This window comes from Vigna unguiculata, chromosome 3 (assembly GCF_004118075.2).
Source record: "Vigna unguiculata cultivar IT97K-499-35 chromosome 3, ASM411807v1, whole genome shotgun sequence".
Classification (NCBI taxonomy): Eukaryota; Viridiplantae; Streptophyta; class Magnoliopsida; order Fabales; family Fabaceae; genus Vigna; species Vigna unguiculata.
Genome location: NC_040281.1, coordinates 28,946,682 through 28,973,360, shown reverse-complemented (window position 1 = coordinate 28,973,360; position 26,679 = coordinate 28,946,682). Strand labels below are relative to the sequence as shown.

The 26,679-nt window shown below is 36.7% G+C and overlaps 1 protein-coding gene across 3 annotated transcripts; it reads right to left on the bottom strand.

The window, feature by feature from the left end:
• Nucleotides 1-2,861: 2,861 nt before the first annotated feature.
• On the bottom strand, nucleotides 2,862-19,058 carry LOC114178651 (glucosidase 2 subunit beta). 3 transcript variants are annotated; one of them, XM_028064671.1, is made up of 18 exons: nucleotides 18,957-19,058; nucleotides 18,662-18,767; nucleotides 18,450-18,566; nucleotides 18,246-18,341; nucleotides 17,284-17,523; nucleotides 16,010-16,236; nucleotides 15,362-15,463; nucleotides 15,149-15,241; nucleotides 5,115-5,439; nucleotides 4,929-5,018; nucleotides 4,742-4,843; nucleotides 4,581-4,638; nucleotides 4,413-4,481; nucleotides 4,182-4,269; nucleotides 3,678-3,739; nucleotides 3,511-3,562; nucleotides 3,346-3,431; nucleotides 2,862-3,274 (listed from the first exon to the last, which is right to left on the bottom strand). In XM_028064671.1, the coding sequence occupies exons 2-17, from the start codon at nucleotides 18,762-18,764 to the stop codon at nucleotides 3,369-3,371; spliced, it is 1,887 nt and encodes a 628-aa protein (XP_027920472.1). In that variant the 5' UTR covers nucleotides 18,765-18,767; nucleotides 18,957-19,058; the 3' UTR covers nucleotides 2,862-3,274; nucleotides 3,346-3,368. The 3 variants fall into 3 exon arrangements, with proteins under 3 accessions (XP_027920472.1, XP_027920474.1, XP_027920473.1); XM_028064673.1 differs by having other exon boundaries at nucleotides 16,079-16,236; XM_028064672.1 differs by lacking the exon at nucleotides 18,957-19,058 and having other exon boundaries at nucleotides 18,662-18,950.
• Between the last annotated feature and the right edge of the window lie 7,621 nt (nucleotides 19,059-26,679).

The following is a 26,679-nucleotide window of genomic DNA, read 5'->3' as shown; positions in this document are numbered from 1 at the left end:
GGTCGAAATTTGACAGACTTTAGTCGAGTCAGCCCCGATCGAAATTTGGTTGAGTCGTCTCCGACCCAAATTTGGTTGTATTTGGCTAAGACAACCGTAGACAAAGTTTGTCCATGTGCAGACGAGTCAGTCGCGATCGAAATTTGGCCTAGTAGGCCCTAGCCTAAATGTGGCCATATTTGGCTTAGTGAGCTTTGGCCAAAATTTGCCTTGGTGAGCTTTGGCCAAATTTTGGTCGTATTAGGCAAAATTGGCCTCGACCGAAATTCGGCCGAATCTAGTCAAGTTGATCCTGACCAAAATTTTGCCGAGTCGGCCCTGGCGAAAATTTGGTCGTACTTGGCCATGTCGTCCTCAGTCGAAATTCAGTTGTATGTGGCCAAATTTTACCGAGTCGATCCTGATCGAAATTTGTATATACTCGATCGAATTGACCTCGACCAAAATTCGGCCATCTCCGATCAAAATTCTACCGAGTCGACCACAACCGAAAGTTATCCGAGTTCATCCTATGCTGAAATTTGGCCGACTTAGCCCCAACAAAAAATCTGCCAAATTCAATGGTGTCGGTCCTAAGAACACATGTTTTAGAAAACTCAATTTAAATTTCTTTTATTAAAAATGCATTCTATATTTTGAACTTGACTCAAATATTTTGATCTGGATTTTAATCTTAATCCAAATATTTGGATCTAGATTTTAAGAAAATGTAATCTAGTTCTGCTATAAAAACATATGTAGATTGGATCATTAAAAATCCAATCCATGACCACTCATAGAATTAATATTTAAGGATGGGTATTTTTGAGTTTTTCTTAGGCTTAAATACCTATTTGGTGCTCATTTTCACATTGTTTGTTGTCGTTGGTCCTAATTTTTTTTGGAATATTTAAAATGGTCCTCATTTTTGTAATTTGTGTTTAATTTGGTCTTTTTATGTCACATTGTTTAAATGAGTAACAAAGCACTGTACATGTGGCACTGTTTGTATTACGTATTCCATTTTGTTAATTATGTGGATTGTTTGTGTACAATAAGGTGGACAAATTAGTTTTAAATTTAGGGATTTGGGGAAAATCTTGTAATTGGGGATTTGGGGAATAGGATTTTGCTATCAAAGGTGTTCGATTATTGGACTCGTTGAGGCACCTGTGGAAGACTCTAGGTATTTCGTTTTCAACTTTGCAGGTTTTCATCATCGACAAGGTTAGTAGTTTCGTCTTGATTGAACGTTTTTATTCTGTGTTTTTTGTTTATTTGGGTTTAGGGTTTACGTGACTTTGGGTATTTGGTTTTCAACTTTGCAGGTTTTCATCATCGATGAGGTTAGTAGTTTCATCTTGATTAAATATTTCTATTGTGTGTTTTTTGTTTATTTAGGTTTAGGATTTACGTGATTCTATTTGGGGCTTTGTTCTGGTTAGAACAACCACTATGTCAATCAACAAACCCAAAATAACACCAAATTTTGATTAAGAAAAAAATATTCATATTGTACAATTAATCTCACCTTGTAATTGGGATAACCCAATTTTTTCTACCAATATTCTTAAGAGTTCTTATCATTCTCAAAGTTGTCATATCTCCGCAGTTACAAATGGGGGTTAAACCAATTCTAGTTGAACCACCACCATCGCAGGAAGTACTACAACACTGTTCTCTCCAATGATTACAACCAGAGGAAGAAGATTGGGAGCATAATATACCTAGGTAATGAAGGCACCCAGAGGAATTGGGTATTATGGAAGGACTACTCTTGAACTTTCTTTAGGCCACCATGTCCTTTTCAAAACCCTACCTCACCTCTTTATCCCAAATTTTGTAATTAATCCACATTATTGTACACAAACAGTCCACGTAATTAACAAAATGAAAGACGTAATACAAATGCTGCCACCTATACAATATTTCTTTACTTATTTAAACGGCAAATTAAACACATACAAAAATGAGAATCATTTTAAATATTCCAAAAAAAATAGAACCAATGGCAACAAATAATACGAAAATGAGAACAAAAAATGAGGAAGCTTTTTTCTTAATACTAAATTTTCATACATTTAGTAAATTTGATATATTTACTAAATAAAATAACAGGACGCAAGAAGCAAAAGCCTTTCTTCGTCTACTCTTATATTTTCTTATTACACCTCCATAATGCATTACTAAAATACCTCTATTCATTATTTAAATAAAATATCTCACTCCTTACGAAATACAATAAAACCTTTTGTGCTACATACTTGGACAAGTTCAAGAACAATTTATTAAAAAATGCATCCAAATTTACTATTTTTAAAAATTTGTCATTATTGTTTTAAAAACAATTTACACATAAATAATTTGAAAAAACTGGCAAGACTATATTTTAGGTTAAAAAATCCATAATACTTCGGATTTCTCTTAATTATGCAATTCTAAAGTATATTCTAAATTACATGAACTAAAACTATTTTAAATTATACATTGTAAATTCCAAAATATAATTTCCAATTCCAGAATCCAACCTACAGGTATAAATTACAGTCTAAATTATACTTTTAGATTACATAGGCTAAAATATAGTTTCAGATTACATAATCCTAACGTGAACCTAAAATATAGTTTCAAATTACATAATCATTCCAAATTTCACAATTTGCAATTATATTTCAGATTACATAATTCAAAATCATATTCTAAATTTCAAAATTATATTTAAAATTCCATAATTCATAACCATATTTCATATCACATAATCTTAAACTAACAACAATATATTAGACATGTCAGTCATTTTTATCTTAAGGAGGTGGAGAAGAAAATAAAAAGTAAAGGAAAATTCCTAATAGTAGATCTATATAAAGTCTCCTAAAGAGGACAGAAACAAAATATGCAAATTTTATGCATCACATGAGTGTATATAATGATGATTGGTGGAACCGCTTATCAATCTTAAAATCGATAATAAAGTACTCATTCTAACAAAATTTGGCTTAAGAAATTCTGACCGTCTAGTATTGCATGTAGTATTTATATCCACCCTCTGGTAATGGAATGGACAATTTCAAGCCGAGGCAGAGACCACGTCGTATTTGAGTTTAACAATGGAAAAATGTGCAATGGGATTAGTCATATTAGAATGTTGCCAACTCGGACAGCCACAAGGATTACCAATCCCTAGTCAAAGATGTTCCTAGCCTCTTCCTAACCCCACCCAATATCAAATTTGGGTAAGCTCTAGCATACAAAACTTAAGGGCACCACTTCAGTTACACGATGATCATCATACTACCTGTTCAAATGAAATTGATCAACTTCAGGACTCAGGTCTCAAGAAAAAGAGTCACAGCCTAGTAAAGTTACCTTTTAAAATCCATCCCGGTTGTTCACAACTCATCATGGTTTGCTGGTTGTTGCGTATTCAATATCTCTAGCTTGTGTTGTAACTCCTGCAAAGTTCCACAATTGACATTAATACCATAGCGAGGTAAGGACCACACGGTTATCATGTCATGTATAGAAAAGTACCTCTAGCTTTTCCTCTTGACACAGGGCTGGAGTAGATAATAAAGCTACATATCTGTCATAACGCCAATGAGACAACAATGAGAAAAAGGGAGCACAAAAGAAAAATTTGACGAAAAGGAGACGAGAACAGTGGTAATAGCATTGAAAGACAAGACACAAATCCCTACTCGCAACGGCTTGGTTCATCTACATCAGTAATCTCATTTTTCAACCCACATCTTAGCTTGACCTGTTAAAAACAAAACAATTAAATCATAAGGGGTCAACAAATTGGAAGCTGTTTCCAGTTGCAACTACGCTAACTACTATAACTATTACTATCGTCACAAACAATGGTTTACGGAAAGGGAAATGGGGATCACTATCCTCTGCAGTTGAATACAACTGTAGAGAATCTTCACCACTGAATAACTATGATTTTAGTAAAAAATATAATTTGAAAAATCCACCTTTTTTATTTGGACTGCTCCTGTTTCCCCAGTCCCAAACAGAGAAGGCACTATTTATCTATTAAAATGCTATTAATGAAAAAAAATATATTATACTTCCACACCTAGCGAAAATACATTCTGCAACTAACCAAAGACAGTAGATTTTATCATTATAGACTGATTACAAAAAAAAAATGTTGACAAAACTGTAAGAAATGATTACACATCCATTTAAACAACCTTCAAACTCCGATCAGGACCATTCCAGCATTTATCACCATTAGAAAACACCATTACTTTGTATGAATCCTCAAATTTGTCCCAGCGACTGCAAAATATAAGAAAATTGAATTATTTGTCACTTTAGAGGGAGGAAATAAAACTTTCTTTTCACCCATTGATGTTTGCCCCTTTTCTGAACTGAAGAATAGTACCCTAACAAAAATTATCAGCAAGTTCCTAAAACCATACCCCAAACGGGTGGTGGAATAACCCTCCTCTTGAGAAGCCTGTTTATAGGGGCAGACTTTGTAAGTGTACCTGAATCAAAATTTCCATCACCAGAAACCGCACATTAAGAAAAAAAAAAAAAAAAGTAGAGTTAAGCAGAAATAAACTGGTAGGGAGATGTAATGTAACTTGTTCTCCTTGCCCTCAAAGCACTGATCATAGAATGTATAAAACTCCTTTGCTGGGCCTGTAATATTTAAGCTCTATTTCAGTTTATTCACGCCAATTTTGTAACTCATTTCTACAACTCAAATGTATGACAGTGACAAATGTTCTAGTGGCAGACTAACCAAAATCATGTTTTAGCTTTTGCGTCAGACTTGATATTCTAGACTGTATTTTAGACAATTTGGCACTTGATTCATCATATTCCTTGCGTACACGAGCAGCATCTAAGAAACCAAAGAGAAAGGCTTAACTCTTAAGTTACATCTACATGGATAATACAGGCAAAAGAAAAAAGTGCTAATTATCTACCTGACTGATTCACTGGAGCCTGGAATAAGTTGACAGCCTGAAAAAGATTTCGTACAGTTTTCTGTATTTTCTCTAACCAAGAAGGATTATCTGTTGTGGTACCATATGAGATGATTTAAACTATCTCATCACAACCCCATTTAAATACCAAACTTGGATAAAGATTATGTAATATTTATAACAAACCTGATAAGTCTGGTTCATTATCAGAATCAGATTTATATGAACTAAGGTCATCATCATGCTCGTCCTCTTGATATTCCTCATCAACGTCATCTTCATCATCATATTTGTGGATATCATCATCATATCTGTTGCTCTCATCATCAGTTTCAGAAACATAGCCTTCATATTCGTCCTTTTTTGTCTCCATTGGAAGATCTTCTTTGTCTAATTTAGTATCAGTTTCATCACTTTGGACATCAGTATTTTCTCCTGTCCAACGCGAAGCAACAAGCCGGCCCAACTCTTCCCTTGATAATCCCTCGGTGTTTTCAGTTACGTCATTTCCCTACAGATATGCCAACAAAGAAAAAATAACCAGCAGAAAAGAGAAGCGAAAGAAAATTGCAAAATTTAATACATCTCTATCACTATGAAATATATAAGTTTTTTGAGAATGAAAAGAATCTCATCGGTGTAGGATTTAGAGTAAGAGCTGAAATCTGAAGAATTCAAAGGGGCACATTACATACAGTAGATTGTAGTCACCTTCAAGAGTAATAATGACTGTATTCAACACCAATGACTACAAATAAGTGCAATGTACTACAGCTAGGATTCCGAAATACCTAGAGAGTGCATGAACTAAGACCAAGACAGTTCTCAGGAAGGAAAAACACTCCCGACTCCTATAACATGGTTCATGAGCTCAAATAGTGAATGAGGTGGAGAAAGATGTTCAAACATCAAAGAAGACAAAGTTCTGTTACTTGAGATTAAACAGTGAAAATATTTTGAGGGCTTAAGAGAGCCTTCTCATGTTCCTCATATTTATAGATATGAAACGCAGATACAAAAGGTTGATTAATGATCATAGCTACAACTAGGTGCAGGGGTTATCTAACACTCAACCCCCTAACATAGACAGAATAATTGCCCTAGGTGTAGTCATTATTTTCTACACTCCCCCTCAAGCTGAAGCATACAAATTGTATGTACCAAGCTTGGAACAAATAAACTCAATCTAAGGCCTTAATGACTTGGTCAACATATCTGCGAGTTGGTCATTTGATCCAACAAACTCAGTACATATTTCCTTTGCCAACAACTTTTCACGAACAAAATGGCAGTCTATTTCTATGTGTTTAGTTCTCTCGTGAAGCACTGGATTTGATGCAATGTGGAGAGCAGCTTGATTATCACAATACATCTTCATAGTCTGGATGTCACAGAAACTAAGTTCTCGAAGAAATTGCTTCACCCATATAAGTTTACATGTTAATGATGCCATGGCTCTATATTCAGCTGTTGATCGGACCACTACACTTTGCTTCTTACTTTTCCATGAAATAATGTTTCCTCCAAGGAACACACAATATCCAATAGTCGATCGTCTGTCAATAAGAGATCATGCCCAGTCTGCATCACAGTATCCAGACACATGAACACTTCCTCTATCTTCATATAACAACCCTTGCCCGGGAGCCTTTTTTAGGTACCTTAGAATGCGAATGATACAATTCCAGTGGCCAACACATGGAGACTGCATAAACTAACTAATCACTCCAACTGCAAAAGATAAATCAGGCCTCGTAATAGTAAGATAAATAACTTTTCCAACCAGCCTCCTGTGTCTTTTAGGATCGGAGAACAATTCACCTTCTTCAGTTGTTAATTTCTAATTTGGGTCCACAGGACTATCTACTGGTCTACAATCAATCATACCGGTTTCTTGTAGTATATCAAGAGCATACTTCCTTTGAGAGATTACAACTCCATCTTTAGACTGAGCTACTTCAATGCCCAAGAAGTATTTAAGGCTTCCCAAATCCTTGGTTTGAAAATGCCTACACAAGTGCTCCTTTAATTGAGATATTTCAACAATATCATTTCTTGTAATGACTATATCATCAACATATACTATTAGGTAGCCACATTTCCCAGGAGAGGCATGTGAGTAAAAGACTGAGTGATCTGCCTCACTACGTCTTAACCCAAATCTTTGAACAATGGAGCTGAATTTTCCAAACCAAGCCCGTGGCGATTGTTTGAGGCCATATAAAGAGCGATGCAATTTGCACACCATACCAGACTCCCCCTGAGCAACAAACCCAGGAGGTTGCTCCATGTAAACTTCCTCCTCAAGATCATCATGAAGACATTTTTGATATCCAATTGATGAAGCGGCTAGTGACGAATTGTTGCCATTGCAAAGAAGAGACAAATAGTAGTCATCTTGGCCACAGGAGAGAAAGTGTCACAATAATCAAGGCCATAAACCTGAGTGTACCCTTTTGCAACTAATCGGGCTTTGAGTCGATCAACATGAGCATCAGGGCCAACTTTAACTGCATACACCCATCGACAACCAACAACCTTCTTACCCGATGGGAGGGGCACGAGCTCCCAAGTATGACTGCTTTCAAGAGCCTGCATCTCTGCAATCATGGCTTGTCGCCATCCAGGATGATCAAGTGCTTCATTCACATTTTTGGGAATAACAACAGAAGACACTGAGGATAAAAATGAACAATAGGAAGGCGATAATATGTGATAGCTAAGAAAATTATAATGGGATGTGGATTGCGAGAGGAACGAGTACCTTTTCTGAGAGCAATGGGCCAACCTAAATCACCTTCACTAAGAGTCGTGATATCAAGAGACGATGGAGAAGAATCTGAATTGGAATATTGGCACCAAGCAAAAGGGTACGAGCAGTTTCAACCAAGTGTCTTTTTTTTCTTTCTGCTATACCATTTTGTTGTGGTGTGCGTATAAGGACAAGTGGACTGATGTAAGATACCATGGAAACTCAAAACGGCAGAAAAAGCAGATGAAAAGTACTCTTTAGCATTGTAAATTCTTAACATTTTGATTACTTGACCAAATTGATTCTTGATTTCATTCAAAAAGGATGTGAAGATGGATAACAATTCAGAACGATCTTTTATTAGATAAACCCAAGTACATCTCGAATATTCATTAATGAAAGTAACAAAATACCTAAAGTCAAAAGATGAGACACGACTAGGTCCCCAGATATCAGAATGGATGATAGAAAAACTAGAAGTACACTTTGAGTGAGACCTTTTAGGAAAGGAAGATCTAACATGTTTGCCTAGTTGACATGACTCACATTCTAAGGTCTGGAGACCACTAAGTTCAGGAAACATTTTCTTTAACTTGGATAGATGAGGGTGGCCAAGCTGATCATGTAACATTTTAGGATTGAAAGTTGCAACACATGACACTCGTGGACGAGATCCAAAATGGTATAATCCGCCCGCTTCATATTGTTCTCCAATCTGTCTCCACGAACCACGATATTGTATAACAAAAGATTTATTATCGAAGCTTACAGAACAATTCAATGTTTTGGTTACTTGACTTAAGGAAATTAAATTGAAGGGACAATTAGGGACAAAAAGGACGGATTTTAGATTTAGGGAAGAACACAAGATGGCTTGACCGACTCCCTTTGAGGAAGTTTAAGAACCATTCGCAAGGGTTATATAAAATGAGATTTTTCTTGAAATGAAATCGTTGAGAACAAGGAGGTATTACCAGAAATGTGGTCAGAAGTACCAAAATCAATTACCCATGAATTGTGACCTTCCATGGATTGAGAGATGCAAGTTGTTGATGTACTTGGAGCTTGAGATGTATGTGCCAGCTGTTGGACTTGAGTAGTAGGTACTCTTGATACTCGTCCTCGGTGAACTTGGATTCAGTAGTATCAGTCTGGGAGACATTAACTGTTTTGGCAGGAAAACCATGTAAAGAGTAATAGTTTTCCTGGGTGTGACCCATCCTTTTACAATACGTGCATTGAGGACGCCCACGACTTCCACGTCCGCCTCCTCTAGTTCCACGTCCTCTACTTCCTCGAGCGGCGACCATGACAGATGATTCCACTACAGCAAGAGTTTCCGGAGTTTCAGGAGTTGGGACACAAACCATGCGTGTGATCAAGGTGTCCATGGAAGGAACCTCATGAGAGGTCAAAAGTTGATCTCTGATATGATTAAAATTTGGGTGTATAGTGCGGAGGATCATCACCATGTAGTACTTGTCAAGCTTTTTCTTCATTTCATCTAAACAGTCGACTTCCAAGAACATGCGCAGTTCTTTCACAGCAAATTGAGCTTCATTCATGAAGGAGATCATATCATGGTTGGTCATTCTTAGAGATGCCAACTTGTTTGCCGAATCATAGAGACGTTGGATATCATTTGCACAAAAATTCCGAGCTCTCTTCCAAAACGAGTGACATGTTTTGAAGGCTCAAAGGGACATCAAAAGTCGTGGTTCCACCGACTGCCACAACAAAGCAAATAGTTGGAAATCTGCCTATTTCACTGTTTAGCTTTTTCAGTAGGTACGTGGCTGCCATCTTTCTCAAGGTGGTTGTGATGTCTTTGACCGAGAAACCACATCTCGATGGCAGCGGACCAACATAAGTAATTTTGGCCATTTAGTTTCTCGGAAGTAATGTAGGGGCTTCCAGAGAATGAAATAGCACTCTCAGTACTTCCAGTGGCCATATCTGAGCAAGGGAGCAAAAAAATAGAGAGGAGCTACAGAAAACAGTGAAGATTTTTGAATGCCCTAGGGAGATTTTCGTAAGGGTTGCGTCTGGACTTCACCGGAACGAAATTTTGAAGGTCAAAACGGGTAGAGGAGGCTGCGGGGACAGCTATGGAGGTGGCGCGATGACGAATCGACGACTGAACAGCGGCGCGATGAAGACATGCGCCTGGCTGCAATGGACAAAAATGACGCGCGTGGAGTCTGCCTTCGGCACCGGTAGGGTTGGCTGTCGCTCGGAGAGGCGATCCAGATCCGGTGGTTTCCCGACGGAACTGCGACGGCGGACGGCAACGGATGGCGATGGACAGAGGGAAATGTTGTTTGACAGTGTTGGATAGTTCAAAAGGACAGTGGGTAGTTCTAGAAAGAGATGAATTGAGCTTAGCTGCAGAAAGGGGCTGTGACTAATGGTGGTCAGCCGCGGACAGGGGCGGTGACTAATGGTGGTCAGCTGCAGACAACGGTGACGGATGGTGGCGGACCAAATGAGACAGAAACCAGAGCAGGATCGACCCGCTCTGATACCAACTTGAGATTAAATAGTGAAAATATTTTGAGGGCTTAAATGAGCCTTCTCATGTTCCTCATATTTATAGATATGAAACGCAAATACAAAAGGTTGATTAATGATCATAGCTACTACTAGGTGCAAGGGTTATCTAACACTCAACCTCCTAACATAGACAGAATAATTGCCCTAGGTGCAGTCATTATTTTCTACACAGTTATTAGGTAGGGATTTGAGATTGTTCATGATTGGGTGAGTTATGGAGGATCATATAAAGTTTTCTAGAAAACAAAAAGGTCTTGAGTGCTACACAGGTGGGTTGCTGACTGTCTCTTGACTGCAAGTTTTAATGTGATTGTATATAGTAAGCTAAACTATCAGTTTCATGAAAAATGGGAAGATAGAAAAACGGATCCTTTATTCTCGTTGATGTTTATTTAGTGGTTGATATTTCTTCCAAAAGATCTCACATTTAGTTGATAGGGATCTCAACGAATGTAGTAGATTAAAAATGATATTATGATTTCTAATGATGGGAAGATTTCTAAAGAGACGATGGATGGATCTTTGGTTGATTGTAACCACTACTTTGTCTAAGATTGTGAAAGGCAAGCCTAAGTATTTGGTTTATGTGCCATCCTGTTTACTTTAGTGGTTAGTGGCTTATGTTTGACGTTAGATGATCCCAGCAGTGGAGACATGGATCTCATTTAGTATTAGAGTAGTCTCGCTAAGGCAACTCCCTTGCAATTGGATTGAGTAGAACATCAATAGATGCATTAACCATTGCTCAACAAAGGTTATCAATTGTGGAAGGCAGACGGCCAAATATCTGCCATATAAACATGCCAATGCGGCCTATGTAGAGTGTTGAAAAACGCATAGCTATATCATTATGATGGTGCTATAATGATCATTTAACAACATTGGTTCCAACTCAGAATTTTAAAGGCAAATAAACACAGCTTTAAGATGTCAGCACTTTCATCCAAATACACAAAAGACTACATTGACTGCATACTGCTAAAAATTTTAGCAGCCTCCTTATTTCAGAAAATCATTAAAATAAACCATTAGTAACTGCTCAAACAGGACACACCCAGCATTTAACAAAAAGCCTGAAATGACTATTCCCTCAGAATGTAACCAGCCAAAGTCCAAAATCTTGATGAAAGAGGGAGCTCAAAACTTCCAAATTGATGATTTGGAGAGAGGTTTAAACTGAATCAATGTACAAACTCCTCTCTATATGGATAGGCAAAAAGATGGGTAAATTCAAGAGCAGCAGGGATTTTGAGTGCTTGAGTTTTATAGAAAGACCAGAGTATAACTAAGGGACATATAAAGACCATTTGTTCAACAAAGTGATAATTTTATTGCAGGTGTGATCTAGCATCCCCTGTGGCTAATAAATATACATTTTCCTACTAACATGCCCTGAAAAGTACTGTTTGGCCAAAACATTTGCTAAAAGTATATATTTAAAATGGTATGAGCCAAGGCAGAAGAAAAAGAGTTCAGGGCAGCAATAGAAACATTACATGAGCAAAAACCAAATTAATTTTTTTTAACCCCCAAAAAAGTAAGATAATATGTTAGAATAGATGATAATATCCACTTATATCTTGATCATATCTTAAAGTATCCAAGAATTATAGAGTATCCAATAATGTATACATCGTATCTCAGAATATTTTAGGGTATCCCGAAGATTATCTCTTAGGATTAGTTTCTCTATTTTTCCATATTTTTTAAAATATCTCAAGTATGTTTCCTTATTTTGTTTGGATAATAATTTGTACAAATGAGGATTAGAGCTCAAGGACTTCTAAACGTATAAACACATTGTGTTAGGAACCAAAAATTTATAAGGGAAAGAAAAGAAAGGTTTTATTAAATAGAATGAAAAGAACAAGAAATAGGAGAATACTCTCTCCACCAAGGGCCCGTCACAAAGCTAATGCTCAATTTACAAAATTAACATTTTTTCTCTCCTCTCCTTCCCCTATTTATATATAAATAACTCCTCAAGAAACTAACTCATTAATATTCTAACTTTATTTCTCTTCTCCTTATATCCTAACAACACACTCCTAAAATCAACATTGTCCAAGAGGTGGAAATAGTGGAAGCTTGATCCCATGGGTCTTCCTCATCACCACGATCTTCATCTGCTCTCCCGAAAGCACTGTGATACTTTTCTGCCACAGGAAGGAAACCCAGCGGCCACTGCTTGCAAATTCAGGTCTGGAGGCATAGATGGTGATGGGCATAAGGGTGGATTTTGTACAACAACAGCTTCTGAACATTCCTTCTACATTGGCTTCATTGCCAAGCTGTCATCTATAGATTCAATGAAGTTTAATGCTAAAGGCTCACCCAGTAAGTTGAAATTCCAAGATTCCAATGCCATTGATATTCCAACCACATACATTATAAATCTAGGTCCAACAATGATTTCTGATTCATAGTCTGGAAATCTGAATTTGGGAAAAATATTATGCTTGGTTGCATGTCCACCTTCAACTTTATTATCAGTTAACTCTATAATAGGGTTATCAAGAAACTGATCTTCATAGCCCATAATCTTCACTCTATTGATGCATCCACTTCTTCCTCCACCAAAATCTTTGTTTCTCTGGCTAATCTCACTTCATTTTTTATTTCTTCTCCACTACAAAGGGTATGATTATTGATTACTGAACCTTCTTTACTTCTTTCTGATTCCAAGAATTGCAATAGATTACCATCACAGTTAGAACTGCTACTCTTTGAATCAGTTTCCTCTAGGAAGTGTGTTTATCTAATAATCTATGTTAATCATATAGTTTTTACAGGGAATTATGCAACTAGGATTTATCAACTAAAAGAGCACTTATTTAGCCATTTTCAGACAGACCAATGACCTTGGCTTATCTAAAATACTTCATTGGAATTGAAGTGGCTCAATCAAAGGAAAGTATTCTTATTTCACAAAGAAAAAAAAAAATATGCTCTTGATTGGAGGAGCCAAGGTCCAGAATTACACACCCATTGATAGCCCCGGTAGACCAGGGTGAAACTATTTCAAATCTAGATAGGTATATAAGACTAGTAGAAAAAATCATTTATCTTGCTATTACTTATGGAGTTAGGGTTGCTCCTCAATTCATACAAATCTTACATTGACCACTGAAATATTGTGATTCACATTTTCGAATGTGGAAAAGGCTCCAAAGACAGATAGTATTGTACGAAGAAAAGAAAAATACTCAAATCTTAGGTATTCTGATGTATATTGAGCTGGTTGTTCCTTTGAGAGGAGATCCACCACAAGATATAAGAGCAAGAAACAAAGTGTTGTTGTCTAATCTAACACTGAGGTTGAATATAGATCTATAGCTTTGGCTAATGTAAACTTATGTGGGTTAAACAACTCCTTCAAGCTCCTTCATATTGCCTTCAATCTAATATTTCATGAGCGAACTATACACATAGAAATTGATTGTCATTTTGTTAGAAAGAGACTAATGTCCAAGGAACTTAATACTGTTGTAAAGGCTGACTAAAATCATGAATAGAGTAAGCTTCTTGAGGCATGTAAATTCATTGTTTTTAAGGACTTATCCGCGGTGTGTTGGACAAGTCCCCCAGGATACAACAGGAACTTCCCGGATTTTTCAAGATACTCAAAAACTAGCAAGAAAATTTCTTAAAGAATAAATAACCCAGGATTTTACTAAAAGGAAGAAAAGAGAGAGAAAAAATAACAAGTGAAAGAGAGAGAGAGAGAGAGAGAGAGAGAGAGAGAGAAGAGAGCTCGAGTTGTGTGTTTTTGGATGAAGAAAGGGGTACCTATTTATAGGTATAGAGGTATAGTATAGGAAGGGTTTAACATGAGAGAAAAATCCCTGACTTGCAGTGGAAATATTTGCAACCAACCCAACTACTGTGGCTTGCAGAAGGAAGGAACCAACGTTCAAAAATGACTCTCTCATATCTCGGGCTGATATTTTGCAATAATCTGATTCTGTTTTTATAACAAATAATGAATCTATCAATTCTAATTATCGGCTTACAGACATTCTGACTAAGTTTTTAAGAGGGACAAGATTTCAATATAGAAGTTCCAAGTTTGGTACATACAATTTATATAACCCAGCTTGAGGAGAAGTGTTAAATAGTTATTTATTATTTTTTGTATGGCTTTTATAAAGCTTGCCTTTTGGATGTTTCTTTTTAGAGTTAAAAGTCAATGACCGTAGCACTTTCATTGTATTGTACTCTTCTTATTTTGTTCATATACATATAATATGTCAGCTGAAGGATAACTCAAAGATTTTTTGGCCATACTCTAAATTCAAGTGTAACATTATGTAAGGACTCTCGTCTCTGAATGCCTGCCTCAATACCAAAAACCCCATAATTTCAGAAATATTCATGCTTGAAATAAGGATTAGAATCAGCACAAGAGGGAGTGGTGTTTCATATCTCAACTTTTACATTTTAATCTTTCAATAAGCAATATTTTTAGGTCTGAAAAAACATCCCTAATGTTCCTTTGTATCCAAATGTTTGAAAACAAAGGCAGTGAAACCATTTACTACCAGAAATGTTCTCCAGTCTTTGTTGTAGTACCCTAGATATTGTAATTATTGGTAAATCAATTACTACAAAAATAACCAAGTGACTGTTCTGGAAATAAAATCACTTTGTTGTGAGACAATTCACTGTGTCTCACTTCAACCGTTTCTCATGAGATGTATAGGTGCTATATTTGTCTCAGAATAATGATTTCTTATGGCAAAGTTACAAGACAATAACTTATATGAATGAAAGAACACAGAAATACTTGTTTATGAGCTAATCATATCAAGAACCAAATAGTATACATCAATAGAAATGTGTAACTATAAGATGAATGTAAGATAAGAGTAAACTCCAATTATACCATGAGATTGAGCATGGACTAGAGACATACCTTATTGACGTTTTCATCAGAGGACACTTCGTTTCCAACCTTATCATTGGCCTCAGACTTAACAACAGGTTCTTCATTGGATTTCTTTGCATTCTACATTAAGAGAAAAAACAAATTAAAATGCTAAAAGGCCTTAAAAATCTTATGTGTTTGGCAGAAAATGTTACATTAACAAAAACTCCAACGAAAAAAAGATGCAAAATTTATACTCACCTCTTCTTCCACTATATTATGCAAAGATCCTTCAGTTCCAGGAGCATCTCTGTCTCGATCATCATTATCAAGTACATCTGCTAATTTCTTTCCTGCTTCATCCTGTAAGAAAGCATGGGATAATAAATAGAAGAACTAAACCACCACCACATGATAGGATAGTTCAAGATCACACACATGCAAATGTGATTCACATACAAACACACACACAAGTGAAGGAATAATGGATAAGAAAGATGAAGTAATCTGCTTCACGGTGGGAAGAAATCATTATTAGTTGTTTTTCCACCATTGCTTATAAGTATAGTACAGATGAATAGCAATAAAATTATTTTTTCTTCCTTAAACAACATATTTGCATGTTATTTAGATGTAGGGTCACTGCATAAAGAAGCATGACAAGGTTACTCTTTTTATAATACTCATAGCTTAACTAACCTAAGGATAATACAGGGTTAATAAGAGATCAGGAAAATCACTATAGCACGCATATGTAATTAAACCTGATCTGCATATGTAATTAAACCTAAGGATAATACAGGGTTAATAAGAGATCAATGAATTCAAAAGTCAAATTAAAACTCCTCAGTGTGGTGCATCTAATTGTACAGTCAAGTTCTGCAAACTTCAAGGAAAATGCAATTAAACCTGATCTGCATGAGAACCCTCTAGATTTTCTATTTTATCATGATTATTTTCTACACCATTATCTTCTACCTCCGAATGCTTTCCAGCTTCATTTTTATTCCCCATATCTTCATCAGTTTTATCTATTGTTTCATCAGCCTTCTTCTCAGACTCCTTTTTCTGCATCTCTTCCTTTTCTTTCTGTAAACGTTCTTTCTCCTCTGCCTTCTCTATTTGTTCTTTATGATCTGCAATGGAAGCAAAAGCTAGTTATCAAAGAAAGTATTTTATTGATAGGATAGAAAATTGCTACACAACAAAAAATTTCCCAAAAATAAATTGTATATTCCATTTTCTCCCTGATCAAAATTACATATGCTATAAACATAGCATGAAATCTGTAAACTTAGTAGTTAAATATGCATTATCATGTTTACTTTTCAGAACACAAAATGCCATCCCCTCCTCAATAATACAATTCGAGAAATGTCAAATGAAAATCTTCAACTTCCTATATGTTAAACAGACTGATAATGTGATCTGGTTTCAGATGATGATCATTTGTGTAACTAAACAGACAGTTGGTACAGAGTATCTTACACACTTGCTAATTGTACTCAAATTATACATTCAATAGGTTTTTTACAGTCAATAAAAACATTTAACACTTCAAGAGGAATGTAACATCACATGCATTTCTACAACCCTAATTTATACATAAAAAGGTTATTTGCAGAACCAATAAAGGCATGTAACACTTCAAACTGAACATAACACTATATGCATTCTTGCATCCCTAAGTAGATTTGTCCACAATCACTTGTGTCTCCTACCAATTAGAAATAAACCTATTAGTAAAATGATGTTAATAGATAGATCAGTTTGATAAATTTTCCGGTTTTCGTCCATTAAATAATAGTTAAATACTTGAAAAGTTTCTTCTAATTTGTCAAGTTGCAAATTTTTAATTATTGAGATCTGAATAAGTGTAATGAATAGTAAACGTAAAAGTTTGCCAACTTAAGGGCTATTCTCATAAGGACCAAACGAATTCTTAATTAGAATCATAGGATCTCTTTGAATTTGATTAATACCTTCTTTATATCATTGTAATATTTTCCATCATGGGATGGTCATATTTGAAAACAATTAGCCACAAGAACATTAGACACATTTCCTTTATTTTTTTCAATGACCATTATTTTTAAGATCAAAATTCTTCAACCCGAGTTCCATGTACTATATTTATATTTAGAAAAAATTCAGAATAACAGGATGGAACCAAAAAGAGATACCTTTTAGCTGTTTTACAATCACTTTAAGTATACTTTCTTCCTTTTTTAATTGTGAAAGTTCTGACTCATCCTTCTCAATAGCCACTTTAGCTTGTTCAATTTCTTGCTTTCGCAATTTGACACCCTCTTGATAAGTTGCAATCTTTTTTTCCAGTCTATCTCGAGCCACTTTCCCAGCCTCCCAGCAGGTATTTGGACACTTTACTTTACCATCATATTCGTCAGTTCCATCACAGCAATCTACAGATTAAGACAGGAGTGTAAAACCAATTACTTCAGATTAACAAAGCACACAAGTCTAATAATCCAAACTACAGATTACTAAGGTATTGGACAACAGCACTTTTAACTTTATAGACAAAAATAATAATGAATTCAATATCTATAACAAAGGAAAACATTTCCAGGAGTTATCTACAAATGCACAATGTTAGTAAAGGATGAAAACATAAGGTGTGCTCTCCGTACTCATCATGTCCGTTGCATGGTAACAGACCTAAAATTCCTTGAAAATACTAAATGTAGCTAAAATTATATTACACATATAAAATACAGAGGGAATAACTGTATCAACTGTCATTTTTACTCCACTAGCATCTCCAATCACTTCGCCACATACTACTACATTATGAACTCCCTGAATAATACCAGTGACAATAACAAGATAAAAAACCATCCCCATAAGTTCAAATTATATGCACAGAAAATGATTAGCTTATATATCAAAAGGCATGTTGAAGAGTAAACCATAAATGCATAATCAACAGCGTCAAGACGACCTTCTAAATCTGTACTAATAGGACCTTGCTCATGCACATCTACCCAGTTCGGATATTTTTCTTGTATCAATATCCCCCTTTTAACGGTGTTTCAATTTTTCAGCTTAAGCATTTATTATAACTACACCGTAGGAATTACATAATACAACTATAAAATTTGAAAGATGCACGAATCATGCTCACCGCATATTCCATCATTCACTCTGGATGAAAACAAGTCAACAGGAGAATGCCCTGCATTCCGACAAAAAAATCTTCCAGCCGGACACGCCGATGTACCTGCCCCAAAAGTGAAAGAAAAAAAAATAAAACAACGAAAATTGAGAACACCAGATAATCCTATATGAATTAAATAGACCAAATCGCAAAAAAATTAATAATAAGAACCCGGCTCATCGGTGCCATCAGCGCAATCGCAAAAATCATCATTGAGCTGCGCCTTGGTGAATTTTCCGGATCCATCTTTACATCTTATAACATCGGAAGCTCTATAATACTTGTCATCTGTTCAGTAGAAACATAAACACCGCAGAAGTGTCAAAATGCAAATAAAATTGAAACGATAGCGATGAGTATTGCGCGGAGCAAGGGGAAGGAACCTTCGGGAGCGATTCCAAGGAACGGGTCCTTGGGCTTCGAAGAGGAGGAAAATGGGACGCACAACAACAGAGAAATGAGGAGGATTCGCAGCCGCAGCTTCATGTTCTGCGCGAGGAAGAAGGAGAATTGAGAATTGAAAATGCGAATAGGAACAAGAATAATGGTGATGATGATAATAATAACAATAATGAATTAGATCAAGCTGAGTTTGTGAAGTGATAAATGGTGGTGTAATTATGTAATTGAAAGTTGCGTTGAGTTGTGTGGAGTGGTGAAGTGTGATCGGAATGAGACCTTGCGGGTTCCGACTAGCGACTGCTACTGACGCGTGACAAGTGAAATGAGATTCAAGAAGCTACTGTTATTTTTTTTTTTTCAAGCCGGGTCATGCCAAACCCGAACTACTTTCGTTAATGTGGGGAAAATTTTCTAATATCACGTGACTTAATTAAAAAAAAAAAAAAACTTTATTGGTGTCCTAAAGACCAATAATATGATTCAGTAGGAAAATAAGATTAGTCCCATGGTATAACTAATTTTTGAATTTCTTACCTGTTGAAATACATGTAGATTTAACAAATAAATCATAAAAATATAAATAACTAATTATTGTCGTCTCATTAAAATATAACTAATCATTGTATTTATAATTTTAACTAAATATAGAAGACAATATAACTATTTTCTTTTCTTTAAAAATGGATTTTAGCAATTATTATTTCTTGCATTGTAATAAAAGATTCCGGTGTAACCTAATCATCAGCCAATAATTATCCAAAGCGATTTATTAATGGTTTAATTAATAATATGGTCTTTTATTCAATTTTTGATTTTTATATTTATTTTTAACTCAATTAAGTTTTTACATTTTTTTAAACTCAGTTAAGTCTTTATTTTTATCTAAAAAAAATTCAATCTGGTCTCTTTCAATAAATTGATATTAACGTCATTTAGAAGGTATTACGTGTCAAAATATTGGTTATTTCTTATCTTATAACCTATCATTTCTTTGTTATTTTTTCCTCCACTTTCCTCTACCTATCAATTACAAGTATTGAAAATAAAGTTGTTGAATTCAAACCATTTAAAGCTTTTTTGGTTTTCGGTTTAGGGTGACTAACCTTGTGTTTGGAAGGTGGTTTGAGTTGCAAAGAGGTGGAGAGAGAGAGAAAGGGAGGAAGATGGAGGAAAGTGGTGGAAAGTGGAAGAAGGTGGAGGAAGATGGGAAGGAGACATAGAGCCGGAGCGGGGCTAATCTTGGGGAAATTCTCTCAAAGTTTTTTACATTGTCTTTATGATTTCAAATCAGTTGTAATTATTAATATTACAGGACTTTTTGTTAATGGTAATAGTAATTATATTCAAGGATTTTGAAATTATTATTGAAGTAAATAAAGTTTTGAAATTTCCCGCGTTTTTGGAAAATGAATTTATAATTAATGAGTTTTTATTTTCTTATTTTATTTTATTATTTAAACCCGTAATATCCTGACGGGATGTTACATTTGGTATTAGAGCAATAGTTTTTAAAAGATTTTTGGGCCTTAGGGAGTGAGGTTGACGCGTTTCGGTTGTAATTGGTGTGTTGTGGTTAAGTTTTAATGCTTAACTCTATATGTTTAAGCTTAGTAACAATGTCCTTGCCGGATTTTGTTGAGCAGGCAGGGAATGTTGCTTGTGAGGCTTAGGAAAAAGTGACACTCTTACCGTGTTTTGTTGAACAGGTAAGGGTGGGGCTCTTGTCGGGTTTTGTTGAACAGACAAGAGTTGTGTTTGTGAGGCTCAAGGAAAATAACACTCCTACCGGGTTTTGGTGAGCAGGTACGGGGTGGACTCTTGTCGGGTTTTGGTGAGCAGGCAAGGGTTGTTGTTGATGAAGGATTATCTTGTTCCTTTTTAGATTTTTGAATATGGTGTGAGTTGATTAAGAAAACTAAGTGAAATCCCCACTAGACATTAAGATAGCAAGCTATCTAGATGTGAAGGTTCCTTTCACAAAGCTCAAGAGAAGAAGATAATGGATTGATTCAAACAAAAAGGAAATGGAAAGCACATAAACCATAGAAAACCAAGAACAATTAAAGGAAGAAGAAAACATAAAATGGAAAGGAAAGAAATGGTAAAAATGTTAGAAGCACGCCACTACAAGGCTAGGCTAGAAGCCATGGAAACCTTGAAGATGAGTGGATGTGTCCGCCACTTGCTATGCAAGATAAGGCTTAAAAGTATTCACTCCCTAGGGAGGAAACTCTCACAAATGGTTGAGACACAAGAGTGTTTTTACTTCAAAATCTTCAACCCTTTTACATGTCTAGGAGCACCCCTTATATAAAAGAGTTTAGGGGCCTCTAAGCAAATAAAAGATACCTAAGGATGTCTCTACAAAAACCTAACCCTAGCTTCTAGAAACTAGGTCAAATAAGGTTACAAAAATGAGAGACAAAAGAGCCAACTATGGTGTGTGTAAGGCTAATTTCGTTCTAGCACAAAAGGAGACAAAGAATGTGTCTCATATGTCTCCAAAAAGTGGCCAAAGTGTGCTAAAAACAAAAGAGACCAAAGGTACATAGGTACACTTGTTTTATGCCTTTTACTTTATGCTTTATGCCTTTGCTTTACTCTCTCATCCACATCATTTATGCTCCCCAATCACCATGCGCCACCTAGCATTGCTTTCTTACTCCTAATTAACCTACAAAGCAAATAAACATAGATTAGCATGTTGGCTTAAGTCAAGTCAACTATAGTCAACAAGTCAAACCTAGTCAAAGGTCAACAAGTCAACTAAAGTTGATTCAACTAAGTCAACTTAGGGAATCAAAAATAACAAACACAAATGAAAGGGATGAAGGATTAGTGAACTTCCTTTCTAAACATGCTTAGTCTTCTTAAGCATGTGCCTTCATCCTTGGTTGGAGTCAATCCTTCATCAGTTGTTGTGAGTCTTAGGGTAGGCAACGCTCTTACCGAGTTTTGGTGAGCAAGTAAGGGTGATACTCTTGCTGGGTTTTGATGAGCAGGCAAGATTTGTTGCTTACGGGTCTTAGTAGAAGCAACGCTCTTACTGGGTTTTGGTGAGCAGGTAGGAGTGGTTCTCTTACTGGGTTTTGGTGAGCAGGCAAGGGTAGTTGCTTATAAGACCTAAGGAAAGTAATGCTCTTACTGGGTTTTGGCGACCAGGTAAGGGGTATTACTTGTCTTTCCCAATGTGTTGGTGTGAAAGGGGAGAGGTTCTTTCCAAGTAGCGTTGGTGCGCCGGAAAGGAACTTGTGAACTAGAAGTATTAAGAAAAGAAAATGTCTTGGTAGAGTGATGAGGGTGCACACTCATGACTATATTTGAGATAGTTTCCTTTCTTAATTCTAAAGGTTTTTGTAAAAGAGAGAGAAGTTATAGGTTGAGTTTCTTTTCTATACCTTTTGGTTCTGTTTGCTTTTTTTTGTCATATGTGTGTGTTATCCGTAGTGGTTGACTACAGAATCAAGGTCAAACTTGATCTATTTGTTTTGCAAGAGTTGGGTAGGGCCTCTGAGAAAATCTCTTTATCGAAGATGCGAGTATGCATAAGGATATCTCGATAGGCAAGGAAGCTAAGTTGGTTTAATGAGCCTAATAGCGACGTTAGAACCTATAAGCAACACGTTAGGTAAGAGGATCTTTAAGAATGAGTTCTTGGGACTAATACCACAAGTTTTGCGAGAGGAATTGAATTCAAAGGTTAGAATAAGGAGAGGTGTTCAAACGTCTACTGGTGTCGCGAAGTTGGGAAGTTAAATTGGTACTACTTCCTAGCATAGGTCTAAAGTCGAAGGTAGTAAGTGGTGGAAAATATGAAGTGAAGGTTAAAACAAAAAGGGTAGAGACCAAGAGGGATAATCTCAAGTTAAAGGTAAGTTGAGGCAGAGCTCGGATTATTAAATCGAAAAGGGAAAACTAGTCTGGTGGTGAGAATACAATGTTCAAGGTTTTATACCTGGGTAACTCATAGGAGGTAGTTAAAATTGACAACAAGGACCGCGATTAAGGTTAAGAGTAGAAGGGACATCATAACGGGGGTGGCTCGCAAGAGAGACAAGTTTGATTTGGGACATGAGATGAACAGATTGTCGTATAAGAAGAAGAGCTTCAACGTAAGTTGTTCTTAAGGGAAGCATGATGATAAATGGTGATGGACTTATTAAAGCAAACAAGCACATTCAAGGATACAAGGTATAAAAGTAGTACCTGAGATGTGAATTTTGTGTTAATGGAGATCGTATACCTTGGGTTTTGTCGTAGGGGATTTGGGTTCTGATAGTCTGCATAGGGAGTTGGTAATGAGAGGTTGGTTTTTTTTACTATAGTTACGGCCAAGGGAGAAGTATTCTCGTATGGTGGTCTATTGGGGATCGAAGGATTCAAACTTGATACTAATTGGAATCGACTCCTTTGGAAGATTGGGGCAGAAACGCCAGGAAAATTAGTTATTCCCTACTTTCATTCCCTGAGCGAGGGGATACCAATAAAGTGGTGTAGATGACACAAAGGAGATCAATCGACTATGGAGTACTATTTGTTGATCAAGAGGAAAGAAGAGGGCAAAACATCATGACAATCTGAGTCGGCTAACAAGGATGGATGAATTATAAAGGCAAAGGATTGCAGTTGCGAAAGATCTTTTAGACGCGTTTCTAGAGCAGGTGCTAGAATTTTTATCTAAGAGCGATGGGGTTTACTACGACATTGATGTATGAAGCAAAACCAAGAGAAATTGTCTCCAATGAGATAGTTTGTACTAAGGGTGTAGAATTAAAGAAGCAGGTGGAGGAGTTATAGGAGAGGTAGCGGGGTAGACTCAGTGAAATCGTCAAAATAACAAGTTTAATAGATCTTGCAAGGGAGGTAGTGATATGTTAAACCATCCCAGTGTATGTCTGGGTAAGGAGGAGCGTAGAGTTGAACAAGACAAAATGAACAGGAGAAGAAAGAGAAGTGGGTGAAACAGAATCTCAAAGACATAATGTTAAGGACTCAATGTAAACACCAGAAGGATTGTAAGTTTTAGTGGATCGCTAAGAAGAAGTTAGTGAGTTATGTAAGACCCGTGAAAATTTAATTAATTAAATAATTAATTAATTAATAAATGCGGGTGGGAAAATCAATTATGACATTAAATTATGGTTAGTATGACGTGAAAAAGTACTAGCTCAAATGGTTGAGAGTACTTTGATTGTGTGAAAGGACTTGAGTTCGAGTCCTATGTATGCTAATTTTTGTGTTATTGTTTTTATTATTTAAGTCTATGTTAATCATGTTAGGGTAAATGGTAAATGGCATTAACAACTCAATTAAAGACTTAATTTTCGTGTAGGTAATTAATCAAAGAGATTGGTGAGGTTTGAGTGAGGTTCTGAAGTCAAAGTGAGAGCACACCAGAAAGGGGGAACGTTGGTGATCATTGGAGTCCTTCAAGCAAACCAATTATAAACAAAAGGATTCAGGTTAGGGGAGTTGGACTCCGCTATTTTATTTTAAATAATAATAACATGTGATGTATGATAATTTGGATGCCTATATGTTGTTGTATTCACGAAATTCTGCGTTTCTAGAAAATTTCCAGAAACCGCCTGGCGGGTGATGAACCACCGCCAAGCGACTCATCTGTTTTAAGCTTGTTTTGGGGTTCTAGGAAGGGAACCACCTGGCTGCACACTCCCAGCCGGCTGGCGGCACACTCCCAGCCGGGAATGTGCCGCCAGGCGACGCTTGGGGTTGACACCAGTTTCTGGATGAAGGGCCTGGCGGGGCTAATCCAGCCGCTAGGCAACGCGAGCAAAAGGTCTTGATTTTTATGTTTTTGGGGTTCTGGATGATTTCCAATCGAGGAAAAATCTGTAATAATCATTGAGTTATGATCAAATATTGAAAATACTATTGATTATCGTGTAATTGAGGTTTAATTGATTGAAACAGTGCAACTAGGTATTAAGATGGAAAAATTTGGAAATTTGTACTGTAAAGTGCATTTGTGTGGAAATTCTGAAAGGAAATTTTATGGAGTAGGTATAATCATATAAGGGACTTTGTGTATGTGAAATTGTGAGAACTGGGCGAGATTTGGAGTCCGGTTGGTGCAGTGCAGAAATATGGAAATTTGCCGCCAGACGACAGTGCAAAGGTGGCGTTTTTCTTGGTTGAGAGGGAGTTGAGGGTCCGAGGAAGTTTTGTGTGAGAATGAGTTCATTAAGATGGAACTTGGAGTCATAGGATTGAGAGTCTATGAAATGAAACTACCTAAATGGTGGATAGGTTATGCGAAGATGAGTACATGAGAATAATAAGGAATAAAAGTAATTGAGATTCTGGTATGAGTCATAAAATAGTGTGAGTGTAATACGTGATCTTGAGGGGTCTATTTGGAATGTAGTAAGGAACATCTGAGATTAGTGGAAATAAGTATATAAAAGATAGCGAGATAAACTTGTATAGTTAAGTAAGCTATAAAGGGGAAGAAAATGGGGACAAGTCTCGTATGAGCATAGGTACTGTTTAGAGAAAAAAGATGGATTATACTAAATAGTAGTAGGAATACTAATACAGGATTGGAATTGTGAGTAAGGGAAACTTACGTGAGTCTAGAAAGTGAATATGGTTTCAAGTAAGGTATTCCAAGGAATGCAGGTACATTGTGACTAGCCAAGTCTATGAGAATTGTTGCGATACATTTAGTGAGAAGTGCAGTGGGTGCTAGAATATATGAACCTTGAAAATTCGTGATAGGGAACCCAAATGGGGTGTTGCTGTACTGATACAGCGCCTGGCAACGAGGTGAATCCGCCAGGCGAGGGATGGGTAGACAAGGGCAGCTGGTTCGTGTGCGCCTGGCGGCATGAGTGGTACCGCCAGGCGATGGCCTCCCAACAGAGGCACTACTGAATCGCGTGCGCCTAGCAATAAGTGGCGTTCCGCCAGGCGGAACCTGTAGCGAGGATGATCTTGAGGCGTTGTGCGCCTGGCGGTACGCGGCACTCGCCAGGCGGTCTGGGAGCTGGCAACGCTTGGCGGCACGTGTCCCCCGCCAGGCAATTTGTACTGCTGCAACTTGGATCTTTGATTGCATATGTGTGATCTACAAGGCTTCTAGTGATGCTTTAAAGGTGGGATTGCTGGGTTCCTTAAGTTGTGGCTCGGAACGTATACCTTGAGTTGTGGCTCGGAATAACATCTCTTGAGTTGTGGCTTGGGATGGCGGATGAACACGACGAACCCTTGAGTTGTGGCTTGGGTTGGCAAGTGTTGTCGGTGTGAGTGTGCTGGTTGTGGCCAGTACGGATGGGTCCAGATAGATTGCCCTCCTTAGTAGTTGGCTGACGAGTTTGGTAGTCTTGGGACGATGCGAACTATGTTCCTATTTGGGAACTCTACCTGGCGTTATCCTGTATGATCCATAACATGGTTTTCCGCACGTGCTCTATCGGTTGTGGCCGATAGGTATGGCAGTAAGTCATCTTGAAGTAGTCACTAGGAGAGGTAGAACACAAAAGTTATGGCGTGGTTATAAAACATGGTACTCAAGGGATTGCTTGGGGATGATTAATTATAAATGTGTTATATGATGTATTGTTTTTATATGTATTATTTGTTAAGCTCACCCTATCTGCTTGTGTTTGGCGATGATCGTGTATGCGGTACACGGGAGCAAATGTTGTTGATGCAGGTGGCTCAAGTGATGCTTAGCAGCGGAGAGGGGATAGACTGGGGAAAAACTATTGTTTATTTTCCTTTGGCTTTTGGAATAAGATGTAAACCCTTACGGGATTTTTATAAACATGTGTTTAGTGATTATGGACTTGAACTATTGATGGTTAATTAATAAATTTTGAATTTTCCCGCGTTTTGGGAAAATGAGGTATTATTAAATGCCGCGTATTTTAAATTATTGCTTTTATTTATTTATAAATTAGTAATATCCTGACGAAGTTAAACCACTTAAGTGAAGTATGAATGAAAATCAGAATCAGACTATATGAGGCGTTGG